Here is a 17,301-nt window from a genome sequence, read left to right as displayed (position 1 = left end):
GCGCTAATTAGTAAGTCCGCATGCTAAAATATCAATCATGTTACGGCACGAAGATGGCTAAGATTAGGTTATTTAATACCTCGAACGGGGTGCATTAGATGCCTCTAATCTGCTGCAAGAGAGAATTTATGCAACGCTTTTAACCTTTTTAGCTACAGATGATTAAATTATAGGCCTGGGGATTCGTATTAGCCTGCCATATAATTTACTCGAAATTAGAGCAAAAGGTGATGCCTGGTATTAGCCTCAGGCGCCAACATTGCCTTTACCTCAATCATAGGTAGTATTCAAGACCGGAAGAGATCAAAGGTTTGAAATCACTGCCAAGGTTCAGAGATAAACCTGAACCTCTGTAGTATAGTGTTATTCTTGAACAATAATAATAGTGTCTGCTGGCATGATGTGGTAATACCTGCTGCCCACACAAGAATGGATTCTTGTGTCCGTGGCCTACTACCGCGAGGCACAGAGAGGTTGGGTTTCGATGAGCGTAGCCTGCTTGATTCGCCCAAGAGATTTTGCATGGCTCCAAAAACAAGTAATGAGCACCATCCAAGTGCTCCACTTGATAGCTAGTCAAAACACCCATACCGGCTTCTTTCCTTCTTTTGGTGTTCTCCTTCCAACCCCATCATGACTGCTTCAGGGATTGGCATTATCGTATTTTTACCATCATAACAGACTTAACTTCCATTTGTCTGTGCCTCCATAGCGGGCATATTTTTTTTGGCAATAGGGTAAGGATGCAGTAGGTTTTTTGGGGATGGGTATGAGAGAAGAGGAGCTTCTCTAGATTTGGCCACAGCACTCAAAATGGAGAGGACAGACAGATCTCGAAGAAGCTCTTTTGCTTGCTGGAAAACAGCATCTAACTCGAGATGGTAGGATGTGTTTTTCAAGTAAGAAATTCATTAGTAGAAGGCTTTGGAAGGAGGAATATAATCCCATTTCACAGAGGTAGGGATTGCATGTTCAGAGGCTTGCAGGTGTCATCGAGTTCATCTCACTTAATGCCCCTCCACTTGTCCCACTCAACATAATGTGAGAGGTCTTTTCCTTTTTTTTTTTTTTTTTTTTTGTTTTGTGTGGTAAAGAATGTGAGAGCTCCTTCATTATCACCTTTGTTGCCATGGCCTCAACCCTCCCAGTCCATTACGGCATGCTTTAAGCTCGATGGTTCAGAGAAAGACTCGATGATCGGATGGCCACAGCAGCTTCTTTAATGCTTTTGATCAGAGTTATAAATCACGTTGTGGGGATACATGATGGGCAGCTTGAATCTAAAGCCCTGTGATGCCTGCCATTTTTTGTAGGGTGAGAGCAGTCCGACCAAAGAAAGAAGACAAGTGTCATGGGAAGCCCGGGTCCACACGGGAAGCAAGCTGGAAGGTCGATGGCACAGCATGACCCACGTACCTTGTACTCAGACCAAAGAACAGGGCTTGTTCATACTTACCATTACGTGCTCTGTAGCACTAATGGAAGTCTCCTATTGTACCCACCCTCCGTAAACCGTGGGGACAGGCCAATATGTGAGGTTTATCATCCGTGAATATATGATATCGAGCCATCAAGTCAAACAATTGCAAACAAAACCATCCTGTGCAAGAACAAAATTTAATTGCGAGAGCAATTCTTCAAATAGCCTCAACCTGTGCCCATTGTTCACCTCTTATGAGATAAAAACAAAGAACCAAAAGATGAAAACAGGGAGACTATTATATTTTTATCAATGAGATGAAAATATTTTCGAAAGAAGACAGTTGAACTCCTACCAAATATTGAGACAATCATCTGAAGGTTGCAAGGAAATGGTCTTGACAATGTAGTTATTACAACCAACCCAGAGTCCAGGTTCAGTAAAAAGAAGGAATTTGAAGAGTTATTTGGCTTGTGGATGGGCCGCAATGTAGTCGATGAGATGAGCAGCTGACGAGATTTTGTCAGCCTCACTGTTGGGAATTTCAACTGCAAATTCCTCTTCTACAGCCACCATAACTTGCACATTGTCCAGCATATCCAACTGCAGATCATTCTTAAAATTTGCAGTTGGGCTCACCTGTCAAGGAAAGCAAGTAATCTAACACATTTAGATATTCAGTTATTCAATAGAACAGCATGCCACATAGACGATACTTAGGTCTACCGTGCATTAACCACATGCAATTTAGAAGCAATGGTGAAGCAGCTGTAGTACAATTAGCTCGCTAGCCAGCTGTCTTACAAATTTCTCCTAACAAATAGTTTTTCTCTCTCTCTGTATCAATAAGACATCCAGAAGACTATCGACAGAAACAAAAAAAAAAAAACAAGTTAAACAGAAAAAAATGAAAGCAATGTGTCACATCAGCAATTATTGTGTATAGAAGGGATTGTATCAGTGTGAAAATCTTCATCGTAGACAACCCAATTTTTTCCCATTCTTAACTTAGTCCTGTCATCAGAGTACCTGCTGAAGCTAACATCCAAAAGGGATGTTTTACCGAGCAGTGTGGATAACATATCATTCCCATATGGTTCTTTAAAAGAAGATGACCTCTTTTTCTTTTTGACTTCTTGTGGCGTGCATTTCACATGCTACCAGAGATTAAGCAAGAAAATGCTAGAACTCATGAACATGCATCCAAACAAGCATATATGTCGCAGTTTCAGATAATTTATTATCCACTTAATGTAAATCAAAACTAAGGGCAACAACTAAGTTAATTGAAGAAAGAAACTAGGTTTAAATTGCTTCAGATATAAACCTCTACCTGGGTTCAACACTAGAAATATTTAGTTGAATGGGATCAAAGGTCACGGTCATCTATCATGAATGTGGCCAAAAGGAAGCACCCAGGTTCACTAGCATATGCATGTTACAACAATCAACGGGCCATCAACCACAATCAAAACCACTCTGACTATGAAGATCATGGAGAAAAAAAAGGGATAAAACTTCAGTGATAGAAATTTGACGAAAGTGAATCAAGCAAAATGTTTTGAAGGAAAAAGCTTTCCCTCAACTCTTGGGTAGTTATGTCCATATAACAGTTCTCTAGGAGTTACATATTCTAGGCTTAATAAAACCAAGAAAACTTCAAAAGAATACCATCAGTGTGTTCATGAAGACGTGCTGGCAGTACCATTTGGCACTTACCTGCATTTAAGCACTTTTCAGATATGGACAGTAAGAATGCTATCCTTCAGGTGCAAGATAAGAGCCATCGTAGGCAATGTTGAAGCTTTTAAACATGCTAAAGCTTTAGTGGATATCTGTTTAAGGTTATGTCAGTAAGAAAGACAGTTCAACAACAAAAAAACTTCTAGTACATGGTGAAATTCTGCTTTGAATTGGAACTAGACGGTAACCAAACTAGCATGCAAAGTTGAGGCACACTACGCAATCACCTAAGCTCAAGAGTGAGGACCCCCCTCCCTACCCATACAAGCCAGCCCCTTGACCACTACGCCATCCAAAAATGGTGGGAGAAGGGGGGGAGAGTAGAGTAGGCGTAAGGTTGTTGTTTTGGGGGGGGGGGGGGGGGTCAGGGGAGGTGTTGGAGGGGGTGTGCTGGGAATGGGAGAGGGAGAGGGGGAGAGAGAGAGAGAGAGAGAGAGAGATTCTTTGTCATGGAAAAGTTTGGTATGCCCATCAGGTCTTGTTTTGTCTTTTTTTCTTAGAGAACAAGGAGGTGGTACAAAAAGGTAAGCTCTGACTTTGAACCTTAGCACTGATAGAGACACATAATTAGCAGAATAATGGCAACCAAAGAACCTCCAATGACCTTTGTTTTCTGCTGCAAACATGATAACTCCTAATACGCTTAGCAAACATAGGTTTATCAACTGAAGTTTAGACCTACATTCATGTTATATAAAAATATCGTCCAACTGAAGCTATTAGTAAGAGAATATTTGGGAACATATTTTTTTCAAGGGGGGTTTTTTTCAATAGAAAGCAGGTTCTCTTCATAATCTAATTGCAGGTGAAGGGCAGATATGAATGATGAGAAAGTTTAGAGGTCTAATGTTTTATGCAGCTAACCACAAACTCAAGTTTGTGAATCATATATTTAATTGTGTAAGTTATAACAGAAATTTGAGACTTTCTATTAGCAATAAACAATATAGTCTCAATGTCCTGAGTTGCTTTCTGAAAGCATAAAAGGGCATTGAAAGTTCCATACATATGATTGCAAATGTCAAGAAGATGGAAAAAAATGTCTTAGCGAAAACAATCAAAAGAAGCTGAGAAAACAACCATAGAGATGGAACATGATGAAGCCATATTACATTCTCAAATCAAGAACAGTTACTACATAGATACTTAAGATAAAAAATCTGACTTTCAAAAATTTCTTATATAGATGTATCAATGTCTGCTTTTCATGTGTTATCCACAGTGCAGCTAGAGTGACAATCAAATCATGACTCTATGCAGGACTTGGTTTTCTACTAAACTGGAAAATACTGATCTTTTTTTTTTTTTTCATTTTTTTAACTCAAAAACCTACCTTCCTTCATATTCAAAAACTAAAAATGGAAAAGAAATCATACAGTTGTTGATCTAATGTTCATAATGATCATTGACATAGACAGGTCAGAATCCACCCTAATTAGTACCAACAAGTACTCACATGCAGCCATCTAAAGTGACACTTATCTTTTTTTGATGGTAAGATGTTGAATGTACTCAAAATAGTTTAAAAAAACTAAGTTTTCTTTCATATGTAGATCATAATAGAACATCATCACTAATCTCAATATCAATGTGAACTAGCTTATGAGCATTGCCTTACATATTCAAATCAATAACATTCTTAGCACCTGTTTGTTTTTTAAAGTTAAAGAAGCAGTAATAAAGTATCAGACAGAATCCACTCTATGGTACGGTGCTGGAAGTTGTTCCATTTTACACTAACTTTTGCACTGTTGGCATGGTCGCCTAAGACAATCTCCTATATGACACATCCCACTGGTAAGAGTTCTATTACAATCCAACCAAGCACAGTTATCAGAAGTAAGACACATTACCTCGAGCAAATGAAAAATGGTAAAGGTTTCGGATCTGATATATGAAATACCATCAAACGAAATGCCATCTTTCACAGCAATAGCTTTTGCTTTGCCGGACTCCAGAACGAATGAAATTTCCATTCATCCCAAAATTCAACTCAATCTCTAACCCAACATTCTAAAACTAATTTAGAATCAAATCCTTTGCATATATGGAAGAATCTGACATGTTGGAAAAATCCTAAGGATCCAAATCCAATTACAAGTACGATGCATCCAATCACAAAGAGCACGATCAGCCTGGGGTAAGCCCAAACCTGTACTACAGTTCCCCCAGTCCACACAAGGAGTAGGCTGGGTAAGCTTTGATACTATTTGTAATAATCTAGGACCTCACCCAACAAAGCTAGTTGGAAGGTGTTATTCAGATTCCTTGACCTTGTATAAGTACCCAAGATCTACCAATAGTAGACGTGGGCTAAGCACACGCCTGCACAGGTCCTCACAAATCCAGACCTCCAAATCCTAACCATATTTTTCCAGCATCAACAAGAAGCGACTTTTACATTCCCAATCCGTCGCGTCCCACCGAGGTCACTCAGTAACCAGGCGAAAAGCTATCACATAGAGGAGGGAAATTGTAAGATGAGATCTTCCTGGAACAGGAAGAATAGTCCAAATCAAAGAAATAGATCGACGATAGATAGAAGAGGGAAGAAAGAGAAGAATAATCTGGTTCATTTCAAGTGATGGATCATAATATGAAAAAGAGAAGAGGGTATGTTAATGGAGGGGTGGATGATAGACCTTGGAGGGATCGATGAAGGGGCAGGATCTGAGGAGATCGAGGACTCGATCGGTGACCTCCTGCTTCTCCAATAGCACGGCCGCCGCCGAAGCCTGGGAAGAAACCCTCCTCGATCCCGCCGGAACCCATACCAGCGCCGCCGGAGGAGGAGGAGGGAACGATCTCAAGAGACGGATGGCGTTCCTCGCCGCCTGCATCTCTACCGCGGGGGATTTTGGGAGAGAGCAACGAGCTCGGCTGTATCAAGGCCTTTGCCTGAGATTCGTGGACCTTGCTGAAGTGGTAGTACTCACCGTCCCATCAATCAAATGAAGATTAGCCGTCCAAAAACCGGGTGAAGCCCTGGTCTCGAATGACGCCTTGCAACTCCAATTTTACATGAAAGTCCGCCAGGACCGGAGTGGGTTGTTTGCCAATCACGGTCGTCCGTAAATGGAGTGACGGCTGTGATTGAGCAGGAACCACACGCAACCAGTAAAGCTATAAAATATGTGATAGTAATTTTGATACAATTTGTCTTTTATTAGTTTTTTTTTTTTTTGTTTTTTGAGAAAATTCGGAAGCGCTAACCCTAACCAGCAATCTTGTATGGCATGATATTTTGCTCCCTCAAGAAAAAACAAAAAAACCCTCCACAGCATGATTTTGTTTATTTAATATATATATAGCTTTTGTTACGGCGCTCTTAAGAACATTTACGGCGTCTTTCGTTTAAAAAAATTCTGACCGTTTGATTAAGAAAGAACGTCAAAAAGATTGTTTATCGAAAACTTTCCGTAGCCGGTCACGATCGTGGCTAGTGCGGGTAATTTGTTCAAAGCCAGGGCATTTACGAAGTCTGACCTCGGTTGTGCGGTAATTGTTGAGAACTTTATGGGCATTTTGAAAGTCATCTTCTTCCTCATTCTCGATCGTTTTCAAACCTGTGTTCTTCCTACTTTCCACATGGAGGATGTGGTAGAACATCATGTGAAGCAACGATTGGTGCTCGTCGGCGGTCGTGGAGGATGTGTCTTCGTCTCATTGGTATTTCTCGATGGCATGCGGTGGCTGCCATGATGTCGTGGACTTCTCCACCAGAGAGTGTCTTTCATCCCATTCGATTACTGTTCCGATCAACCATTCATTTAAAAAATACCGTCTCCTACTTTCCACAGACCAACTGTTTGACGAAATTCCGAGCCACCTTTCCACCAACAATTTTCTCTAATTCTTTCATCAAACAGTAAGTTGTCTGTTATGAAATCCTTTCATTCATTTGGTTGGTTTAATTTATTTTATAAGAAAAGTTTTGGAGTTCTCGTGAGATGCAATCTTCTCGAATTTATCGAACAGGGATGTTAAGGTTAGATTATTGAGACTTCATAACGAATTCTATTTAAATTTTTTTTCACCTTATATTCCAAAAAAAAAAAAAATGGTACATGGTGTTGGGGTAATGCATATTCGGTATTCAAATGATCGTTATTAGATGGTAGAGATAAATCTATCTATTTTATCATTTTATCGCTGACTACATGGACAATATATTTGAAATTCGAATTTCTTTACATCAGTTGACCACATATTTATTTTACTGCTATCTACTGTCACTTCCCATTATAAGGGACTATGATGGCCATGAAAGCAGCCAGTGCTTCATGCCAAAAGCATACCTGACTAGCTAAAAGATGGCCATTTCTTGATGTATGTACATGTATATTTTCTGAATCTCTATCGGTCCGTTTTTTTACAGATAAAAAATTTATCTAAAAATCTATATTTATCTAGATAAATATTTTTTAGATACTATGTAGATAAAAAAATAATTTATTCATATTCTTTTATACATAAAAATTTGGTGTTTGTAGGTTAAAATTCCTATCCATACATGGTTGCATGATAGAATCATGGTAAAAGTAAATTAATGTTTATTTATGAACTATGTTGGAAATGAATTCCATGCAAGATACAACTTCAATGCAAGATATTGATTTGACAACAGATATAAGGTGCTCTCCGAGACGATTGGCCAGTGTAATTAATAATTTAAATAATGCATAGAAGGATGCAGTGAAAGAGATGAGATTTGGTAGTATATTACATTTGCCAGTGATCAATCTCCATCAAGTTCTTTTGGCTTGATTGTTGAAAAGATGTGTATTCCATTAAAAGATCGATCTTGATCAATAACATGGATATCCCTATTACAGAATGGGATTTACATTGCATAATAGGGTTGAGTGATAAAGGAGAGGAGATATTGAGTCAAAAGTACAAACCCAATCAAGTTCTAGTGGACATCTATGCTGTAGAGGGCACAAGACAGATCACTATAAATTACTTGGTTTTGTGTATCAAGAATAGTGATGATGGAGATGAACATTTTAAAAGAAGGTTAATTCTTTTACTAATAGGAGTTTTTCTTGTCTCATGCACAGGGGTTGATATTCCTATTTCCTACTTAAATATTGTTGAAGATGTCAACCATATTCATACCTATAATTGGATAAAATTTATCTTAGATTTTCTCTTTTCAAATATTTCAAAGATGCAGTCTGGGAAGGCAAAACATCTCCAAGGATGCCTTGCATTTCTTTAAGTTTGAACTTTTATATAATGTTCAAGTAATCTTATTCTTATTTATAATTTATTTCATTTAATTATTTAGCCTGAAATGTTCTATATGTAGTTCTGGTACTATAAGCAAATTTGGGTTTCTCTATCTGGATCTGTCATTATTTCCCATGCACATCCTCTCATGGGTTACTGGACAGAGGAGCATTATAGACATGGAGAGGAGTACGAGATGGAGCATGGATGGGGCAATGGGGAGGTGATAATGTTGTTGAGTCTCCCTGAGAGAGAAGAGCCTCTGTGTGTAGGGAGGAGATCGAGAAGTATGATGGCGAATATTATGGATCTTCAAGTAATATCAAAATAAACTTTATGAGTTTGTACATTTATTATGTATGTCAAGCTAATAATATTTTATATAGTAGGAGAAGCATACAATGTTTGGATCAAATGAGCCACCACAAGATTTAAAGTGCTGAGCTACTAGTAAGAAGGGGCCTTCTGAAAATTATGAGGATGTGGAGAAAGCTCCTTCTGAAATTTGTGAGAGTATGGAGAAAGCTCAGGTGCAAGGCCACAATCAGTTTTCAGAGGTACTAACAATTGATTTTATCTCTTACTGTGATCTTCATTAATAGATGGGATGAGAAATACCAATACTAGTTATATTGGCAGAAAATGATTCTTCTCTTTTCACAACGTTTGTTATCTTTGGAGCAACAACAACATCGTTTAGAGAGCAAAGTTGATCAAGGATCTCACTAATGCAAGAAATGTTTCAGGTACCATAAAACTTTTGATATGAAAAATTATAATATACATGTGTTGAAACGATTTTTGTACTATCAATAATTAAGATCTACATAGATTCAATTTATTTTTTTCGTAGGAGATATTAAGGAGGCTACATGACAAGGTACAAATTCAACTCATGAATGATATACCAATTGTGCAGGAAGATTCAGAGTTACAGCGGAATATTTCTTTGGCATGCCATGAGATTACTTCTATATTGGTAGTGACACCGATTTCACTTAAGAAAAAGAGAGAGAAAAATATCCTTTCACACAACTACTAGAACTTTGTTATTTACTGTAGCTCAGAGAGTAAAGGCAAGGTACCAAAAGAAGCCTAGTTCATACATAAAATCTTTCTGGATAGTAGAATCCAAACAGTGTAGGAAAAGAAAGTGGACAAAAGTATCGAAGAAAACTCAATTACATTTCATCAGCAGTGAAGTTTTACCAGCAAGTAGTATGTTAAAAACATCAATAGTCATGAAGAAATGCCTAGCGAGCCCATTAAGATACTTGACAGTGTGAAAGTTGGTTTAAGCTCAGATGCTCTAACGACTGCAGTAAAACTTTCATTGCTCGAAAGGGCCTCTCTTAGATATATAAAATTTCATGTGTCGTCCGTTGAGAAGACAATAGTCTCTATAGACGATGTTGAAGTCACTGCAGAGCAAATATCCTGTCTAACCAAGATTGTATGGTTGAATGATAATATATGTTTTTATTATTATATTTATATTTGCTACCTACAATTTATACTATTATTATGAATTTCATGTAATTCAGATCATGGATGCGTACACAAGGATGCTATGGCTCCAACGGCATAATTCTTTAGAGCTTGACAACCAAACAGTTTGTATTGAAAGTGTGCATATGTTTCGAGTGCTATCCAAACTGGGTGAAAGTAGAGAGGACACTCTAAATTTATCTGATCATAAAATTTAGAGATTTGCAAGGACAGGAACAAGATGGATAAATTCCGACATAGTAAATATTTTTTTATTTTTTTGGAAGTCTATATATTTTTGATGTGTGAAACTATTTGCGTGTTTATAGGTCTTGTTCCTCGTGAATACCACTAGTGACCATTGGTGGCTGGTTGTGATTTATGTACGCAAGAAGGTATTTCAAATTTTGAACTCTCTAGAGTGGGTCTCTATCAAGTATCCAAGCATGCTTCATAATTGGGTAATATAAATCATAATTGGGTAATATTTATACTTGTTGCAACATGTTGTTTATTAGGATGGTTATAATTCATGAATTTGATAGTCTTGATTAACATTATTATGGTATCAATGCAGCGGCTAGGTATACAATGCTATATGAATATGATAGTTGAATGTTCACATGATTTGGGGGTTGTAATGGCTGATTTGGATGTTACATCATGGCCTTTTGATGTGATTGATTCTGTCCCAAAGCAGATAGATGGGTATGTTTGTGTTAAATATATCTTATGTATATGTATGTAATATTTTTGTGATTTAAGCTTGCAATTCATATATGGGTTTCAAAGTCTGTAAGTCCGCATGTGGTGTATTTACCTTGATGTACATGGCCTATTGGAATGGCACATGTTTGAGGCATTCATTCTCATAAGTAGCAATATACTAACTAATATCTTATCGATACCTGCAACTACATATGTCGATACCTTAACACATGTTGATATTAATGATAATAGGATGATGTTCCATATCTTTGAACCTATATACTAGCTGAATTGATTTTATCAGAATTCAACAGACAAGATAAGATCAAAAATGATGTATTTTAATTGGTCAACCATGATGACAGTTGCGTTTCTCAAGTAGAATTTTGACTTGGCACCTATAGGCACATATGGGCAATGTATCATGTGAAGGGAAAACTCTCTCTTTTTGGCTCGGCGTTTCTATACTTACAGTTGGATGATGCAGGCTGTATCAGCATTATGTTGTCAGTTGTAACATTTATTTTAGTACAGGCTGTATCAGATTTACTACTGTTGTTTGGCTGTAATTTATGTTGTCAGCTGTAACATTTATTTTAGTGGTAATGCTATGTAATATGACAGAGCTTTCCTTGTGTTTCTGTTTTTGCTTAAAAGAAAGCAATGTTATGTAAAACATAAAATCAGTTTGGCACAGGAAATCTGTTTGGCACAAAATCAGTTTGAATTGTTGTGGGTGAATTTAATTGCTGGGACAAGAAATCTGTTTTGTCCACAGGAAAAATTTTTGTTTTGTTCCCGCAGTGTTATCTTTTTGTCCACACAAAATCTGTTTGGCACAAAATCAGTTTGAATAGTTGTGGTTTCTATTCTTACTGTCCTTAACCAGTTTTATATTCTGATTATGTTGTCTTTCAAATATCTCATGTTTTTTAGCTTGGTCATTTTCTTGGTCTGCTGTTGCTTGGTTTGGTTTCGAAGCATGACTTGGTTAGTCACAATCGGTTATGCTGGCATACTTGGTTAGTCACAATTGGTTTTGATGCATGACTTAGTTAGCGGCTTTAGCGGTTTGATTGGGTAGTCACAATTGGTTATGTCTGATTGGGTAGTCACAATTGGTTGTGTCGGGATGGGATTGAGCTTGACACTTGGGTTCCGACCACAGCTTTAGTGGTTCAATCAGGTGGATAGTCCTAATCGGTTATGTCGGAGTGGATCGAGCTTGACTTAAGATCGAAGCATGGATTTAGCGGTTCTCTCAAGTGGATAGATATCAGTGGTGCCAGGATGCGATCGGACCGACGTTGGCGTACACTTGGATTCTGACCATTGCTTTAGCAATTCAATCAGGTGGATAGTCACAATCGATTATGCCGGGGTGGGATCGAGCTTGATTTGGTTTCAAAACAAGGATTTAGTGGTCCTCTCAAGTGGATAGGTATCAGTGGTGCCAGGGTGCGATCGGACCGATGTCGGCATACACTTGAGTTCCGACTATAGCTTTAGCGGTTTGATCAGAAGGGTAGTCACAATTGATTATGTTGGGATAGAATTGAGCTTGACATTTGGGTTTCGACCATGGCTTTAGCGGTTCAATCAGATGGATAGTCACAATCGGTTATGTTGGGATGGAATCGAGCTTGACACTTGGGTTCCGACCATGACTTTAGCGGTTCGATCAGGTGGATAGTCACAATCGGTTATGTCGAGATGGGATTGAGCTTGAATGCTGATATCTCATCAAATGCTGATATCTTATCAAATGTTGATATCTAATCAATTGTTGGGGTGTATGGTGTATGTCTGAATGCCTGTTTGATGAGATTTATATTTTGGCATTTTTTGTCCAACGAGATCATATGCAGCATAAGAAATTTTTTCTGTATTCCAATTGATTCAAAACAAGAAAAATATGACTACAAACTATCTCTTCTGTTTACAATTTCAAGCAACTGCATGTAATATTTTCAATATCATCATCAAATATGCAATCAACATTCGCTATAATTTCACCATCCTTTGCTACCATGAAGGCCATTGGAGGAAGAGAATCTACAATATTGGTAACGACATAACATCTTACCTTTAAAAGTTTTTTTTGTAGAAGCTCGAATACTGTCAGGGTGTATATATTTGTAACATCCATTTCTAATTCTTTTAAATCGATGTAACAAAAAGAAAATGATTGTGATGCTCTACAATCATTATGAGCTTCATTTCGACGCAACCTTGATATCATAGTTCATAATGATCAATGAGATCTTTTAAGTACATCTTTCGATCAAGATATTTGTAAAGATCAGAATTCAGACTCTCACTTCATTGTGTACTTGTATATCTAAGAAAAATTTATCCTTAAAGATAGGCTGCAGCCCAATATTTCTTAATTTTGTATAGTGTCTTCATGTATTCATGATCTCCACTGATATCATACTTTGCCACAATTTCATTCCATTTACTCTCAAATTGATGTGGACTGTATCTATCAAATATTAGACTTCTAACATCAGATAAAATAGCAAAATTTTTTATATGATCAGACAACTTTCTCAGTATATACTAACTACATAAGCGATGAACAGTATTTGAAAGTATGCTCTTGATCGCTTTATATATTGCACGGTCATCATCCGTAAGACTTGGGATGATTTTGATGTATTGCTTTCAGAAATATTGATAACAACCACTTATAATTTTCAACAGTCTCATTAGAAATAACTTCACATCCAAAAATTATAGTTTTACGATGATGGTTTATTCCAATAAAAAGAATGAAAGGCATGGAGTAACAGTTAGTACGATAAATATTATTAAATATGAGCACATCTTCAAATGCATTATAATCAAAATGAGACTGAGTGTCACACCAAAATAAATTAGTTAAATGATCTTCACAATCTATTTCATAACTATAAAAGAATTCTTGAGCATTTTTACTGCATACCTTCATATAATTTATTATCTCTTCAGTATCTCTTCGAAGAATTTTTTTTTAATATCTTGATATTAAAAATTATAAAAATCCTTTGAAATCGAAATACTCATATCTACCTTCTCTATGCTCCATAAAATTTAGAATTTTATTTTTACGAATATCCGCAGCTGCTAAGCTAGAAATTTTTATCTTTTGAGTATCATCAATGTTACGATGTGATTTAAGAAATAGAATTTTATCTGATTCAGCTAACTGATAATTATGTTCTTCATTAAAATCAAGAACAAACCACTTTTCTATATTCCGATTTAGACGAATTGTCAGTTGTGTAGGACAATTGCATTGAGTAAGAGCTCGTTCTTTTCTTTCTCTTTCTATTCTATTTATATGCTTCTCGTCTCATAATCCTTTCCTTGAGCAAACAAAACGTCTTTGGATTATGGCTTTGGATTTTGAATCATGTAATACTTTATCTTTTCTAATGCTAAACACATGATATTTGGCATATGTATTGTAAAATTGATAACCTTACTCTTCTGATGAAAAAGTCATTAGGATAACATCTTCAAATATAACATATTGTGGATTAACAGAATTATACTGAGTTAAATCTTTATTAACTTCATCAATAGGCATCTTGCTTTTCAATGCAAAACTACTTTCCATAGATTAATATTGTAAATTCACCTATATTAAATTATAAAAAAAATCACAAAATATACAAAATTTTATAAATTTAATAACAAAATCTTTTTCAAATAATAAATTATGCATAACAAAATAGATGAGGATAAATTTTCAACAAATAATTCACCAAACTTTACGTGAGCAACCTCTCGATTAAAATACAGACCATCACCTCCCAAAAATTCAGAATCCTTAAAGTTCTTGGATGGCAAAAATCTGAATAGAACCTACATCAACTAGAAAAAACATCATTCTTAAGCCATGAATTTTCAAATTACCAAGTTCATCACGATCAATCGTCATCACCTCAATCCAGCTCATCAAACAATTCACCTACTCAAGGAGGTGAAAAAACCCAGAAAGAGAACTGCTATCATCGCAGAGATGATCATGCCCGAACACAACAGGCAAGAGGAATGGGGGCGACGCTGCCATCGTAGGGAGCCTGCGGCATGGGGACACTGCAGGTATGAAAACATAGAGGACGACAGTCTGAGAGTGGAACGGCAATGCTTGTCTGCGTGAGGAGGGGGCGGCCGGTGCTGCCCTCGCAGATAAGCTATGGCATGGGGAGGCCGCCGATAGGGGGAGGCAGAGGGTGAGGGAATGGGGGTGGAAGACGTCCGGACGCGGTGGAGGAGAGGAGAGCCCGATGACGATGTCGGCGCAAGGAGGCCGTTGGTACGGAGATTGTAGGAGAGGGGAGGGGGTGGCAAAGAGAAGTGCAGCACCGAGGTAGGACCAGAGAATGGTGTGGGGGCAGTAAAGCAAAAAGAAACCCTAAGAATTATCGATTGGTAACTTGTTGGGATGAAAATTTCTAAATTAATCTCAAATAATCAACGATCAGGATACACCATAATCTCACATAAAATATATTTAAAGAGTACTGTAATAAAATCCTATATATATATATATGTGTGTGTGTGTGTGTGTGTGTTAAAATGGAGGTCCATGTTAATAGCATTATCAATAGAAGTTTTTTATTTGGGATAATTAATAGAACTTTAATTTAATATATTTTCTTATCAAAATATAATAATATGTTATAAATTTATTTATTTGTTAAATCATATTAATTTTTTATTAGTATAAGAAATTAATATAAAAATTAATGATATTATTAATTACTATATTTGCTGAAAATATGCTGATATTAATGAAATAATCTTTATTAGTATTCTACATTGCTCAAATCCTACATGGTTTATTAGATTATATTAATATTTTATTAATTATTATTATATTTTTTGATTTGATAATACTTAAATTGAAAGTACAACTACTAATGATTTCTTTATATTATATTTAAATATCCCTCAATTGTAATACTTTTCTATTTCTTATTATATACAGTTAGATCAGGTTCCTATATTTTATAATAATATGCTATTTTACTATATTGATATATGTATATAGTAATAGTATATCATGACATTAATATCAAAAATTTACTTTACAAAATAATGATATAATATCATAATATAATCTATTTTATTATATTTATTCTATATTATATTTTAAAAATAATTAAAAAAGATAGATTACATCTTGCACGTCCGACAAGTTATACAAGTATAGAGCTAAAATAAAGACTCACTTGCATATTAATAGCATTATTGATACGATTCTTTATTTTAGACAATATGCAAAATTCCCATAATTATTCTAATTTACTATATATTCCATCTATTATTTATTATATACCTAACTGGTGGTTGCATTTGTCTCTATTCATCAATGATAATATATTAATATGCATGGCAACCATCAAAACTTATTGCTTAATATATGACAAATATTAAGACGTTGATATTAATATCCTTGGCAATCCTTAAAGTTCACTGCTCACTGTACAATAAAACTTTGATAATTAAAATATTTCATTTATTATAATTTATTAGATTGTCATGTTATATGTCAAAAATAGTTGAAAAAAAGAAAGAAAAAATTATATTACATGCAACATCAGCATTAACGATGGAAATTTATGCACAGATTCAAGTTGTGCATGGTTTTTTATTCACCATAGGGTTAATGACATCCTTGGTTTAATCATTAAAATTTATTAATTTAAATGCAATAAAAATTTGACTATTAAAATATTTTATTTATTATAATTTATTCTATTGTTGTATAGCATTTCAAGAATAGTCAAAAAGCTGTATCTTGTTTACCGCGAGGGTATATGCCGGTCTCTGTAAGATGCCAATTTTTCATTTTCTTTGTTTGGATGGATTGGTTGTATTGTGAAATTTAATATAACTGCAGGAACAATGAAAGTCAATAACTCCCGTAGAAATTTTCAAGTTCGCATTTTTCTCTCACACTCCAACGCACCCTTCAAGAGTAGGCATGTCAGCAATGACTTGGCTTGAATGCCCAAACGAGAGGAAATAACCTTGAATTTGGATGTCCTTTTTAACAACAAATACCTGAAAATCTTATAAATTTATCACCCCATTTTACAACAGTCGTAGCCCATGAAGCCATACGCCACCCAACCATGACTGTAACTTGGCCATATGAACAAGCCTCAAACCAGCGCCAGCATCACCGTCCGAAAACACCTTCATGGGTACTCCGTACCAACGCTAGATGATGAGACTCGCTAGCTTGCGCCATTTCAGGCCATCTACATACAAGATATCTCTTCACATGATCATGCCGTTTAGATCACTTATGAATGATCATAAATGCATCAATAAAGGATATCTTGATCATAGCTATTTAGAGAAATAATTTTGGCGTGTACAAAAGATAAAAAGATACATGGAACACAAACAAGATGCTTGGTAACTGATCTTCCAAATTATTTGCAAGTTTGGACAAACACCAGCTAAATTGCTGAATCATCGACTGGATGAACAGGCTTAACTTTTTTACAAGCATTGGATTCAAAAGATGGACCCATCCGGCGGTTTCAAATAACAGAAGGTTACTTAGCAAGATCTCAAATCACAACGTGTGCATTTAATGGTGCATGAATCAAACTGACACTAAAATAGAATTCATCCTGTATTATATGAGATGTGCTAAGATTAATCCTTGGGGGAAAAGAAAGAAAAGAAAAAGGCAAAAA

At 36.1% G+C, this 17,301-nt stretch overlaps 1 protein-coding gene and 1 long non-coding RNA gene across 3 annotated transcripts; one reads left to right on the top strand and one right to left on the bottom strand.

The window, feature by feature from the left end:
• Positions 1-1,701: 1,701 nt before the first annotated feature.
• On the bottom strand, positions 1,702-6,118 carry LOC105033871 (acyl carrier protein 2, mitochondrial). The gene is made up of 2 exons (XM_010908833.4): positions 5,806-6,118; positions 1,702-2,059 (listed from the first exon to the last, which is right to left on the bottom strand). The coding sequence occupies exons 1-2, from the start codon at positions 6,001-6,003 to the stop codon at positions 1,883-1,885; spliced, it is 375 nt and encodes a 124-aa protein (XP_010907135.1). The 5' UTR covers positions 6,004-6,118; the 3' UTR covers positions 1,702-1,882.
• Positions 6,119-7,690: 1,572 nt separating this feature from the next.
• On the top strand, positions 7,691-11,229 carry LOC109504799 (uncharacterized). 2 transcript variants are annotated; one of them, XR_012134312.1, is made up of 4 exons: positions 7,691-8,714; positions 8,788-8,955; positions 9,038-9,144; positions 10,216-11,229. It is a non-coding gene; the product is annotated as an uncharacterized lncRNA (long non-coding RNA). The 2 variants fall into 2 exon arrangements; XR_002163530.3 differs by having other exon boundaries at positions 7,696-8,714; positions 8,785-8,955.
• The last annotated feature ends 6,072 nt before the right edge of the window (positions 11,230-17,301 follow it).

Source organism: Elaeis guineensis, chromosome 9 (assembly GCF_000442705.2).
Source record: "Elaeis guineensis isolate ETL-2024a chromosome 9, EG11, whole genome shotgun sequence".
In the NCBI taxonomy this organism is placed as follows: Eukaryota; Viridiplantae; Streptophyta; class Magnoliopsida; order Arecales; family Arecaceae; genus Elaeis; species Elaeis guineensis.
The sequence above is the reverse complement of the archived record's forward strand: the minus strand, read 5'-3'. Positions and strand labels throughout refer to the sequence as shown.

Bases quoted from the DNA above. Each gene is read 5' to 3' on its own strand.
- LOC105033871 (XM_010908833.4), bottom strand. From the start codon at position 6,003: ATGCAGGCGGCGAGGAACGCCATCCGTCTCTTGAGATCGTTCCCTCCT. The intron at 2,060-5,805 runs GTCTATCATCCA...TTTCCTTGACAG, and splicing joins CCTTCATCGATCCCTCCAAG to GTGAGCCCAACTGCAAATTT.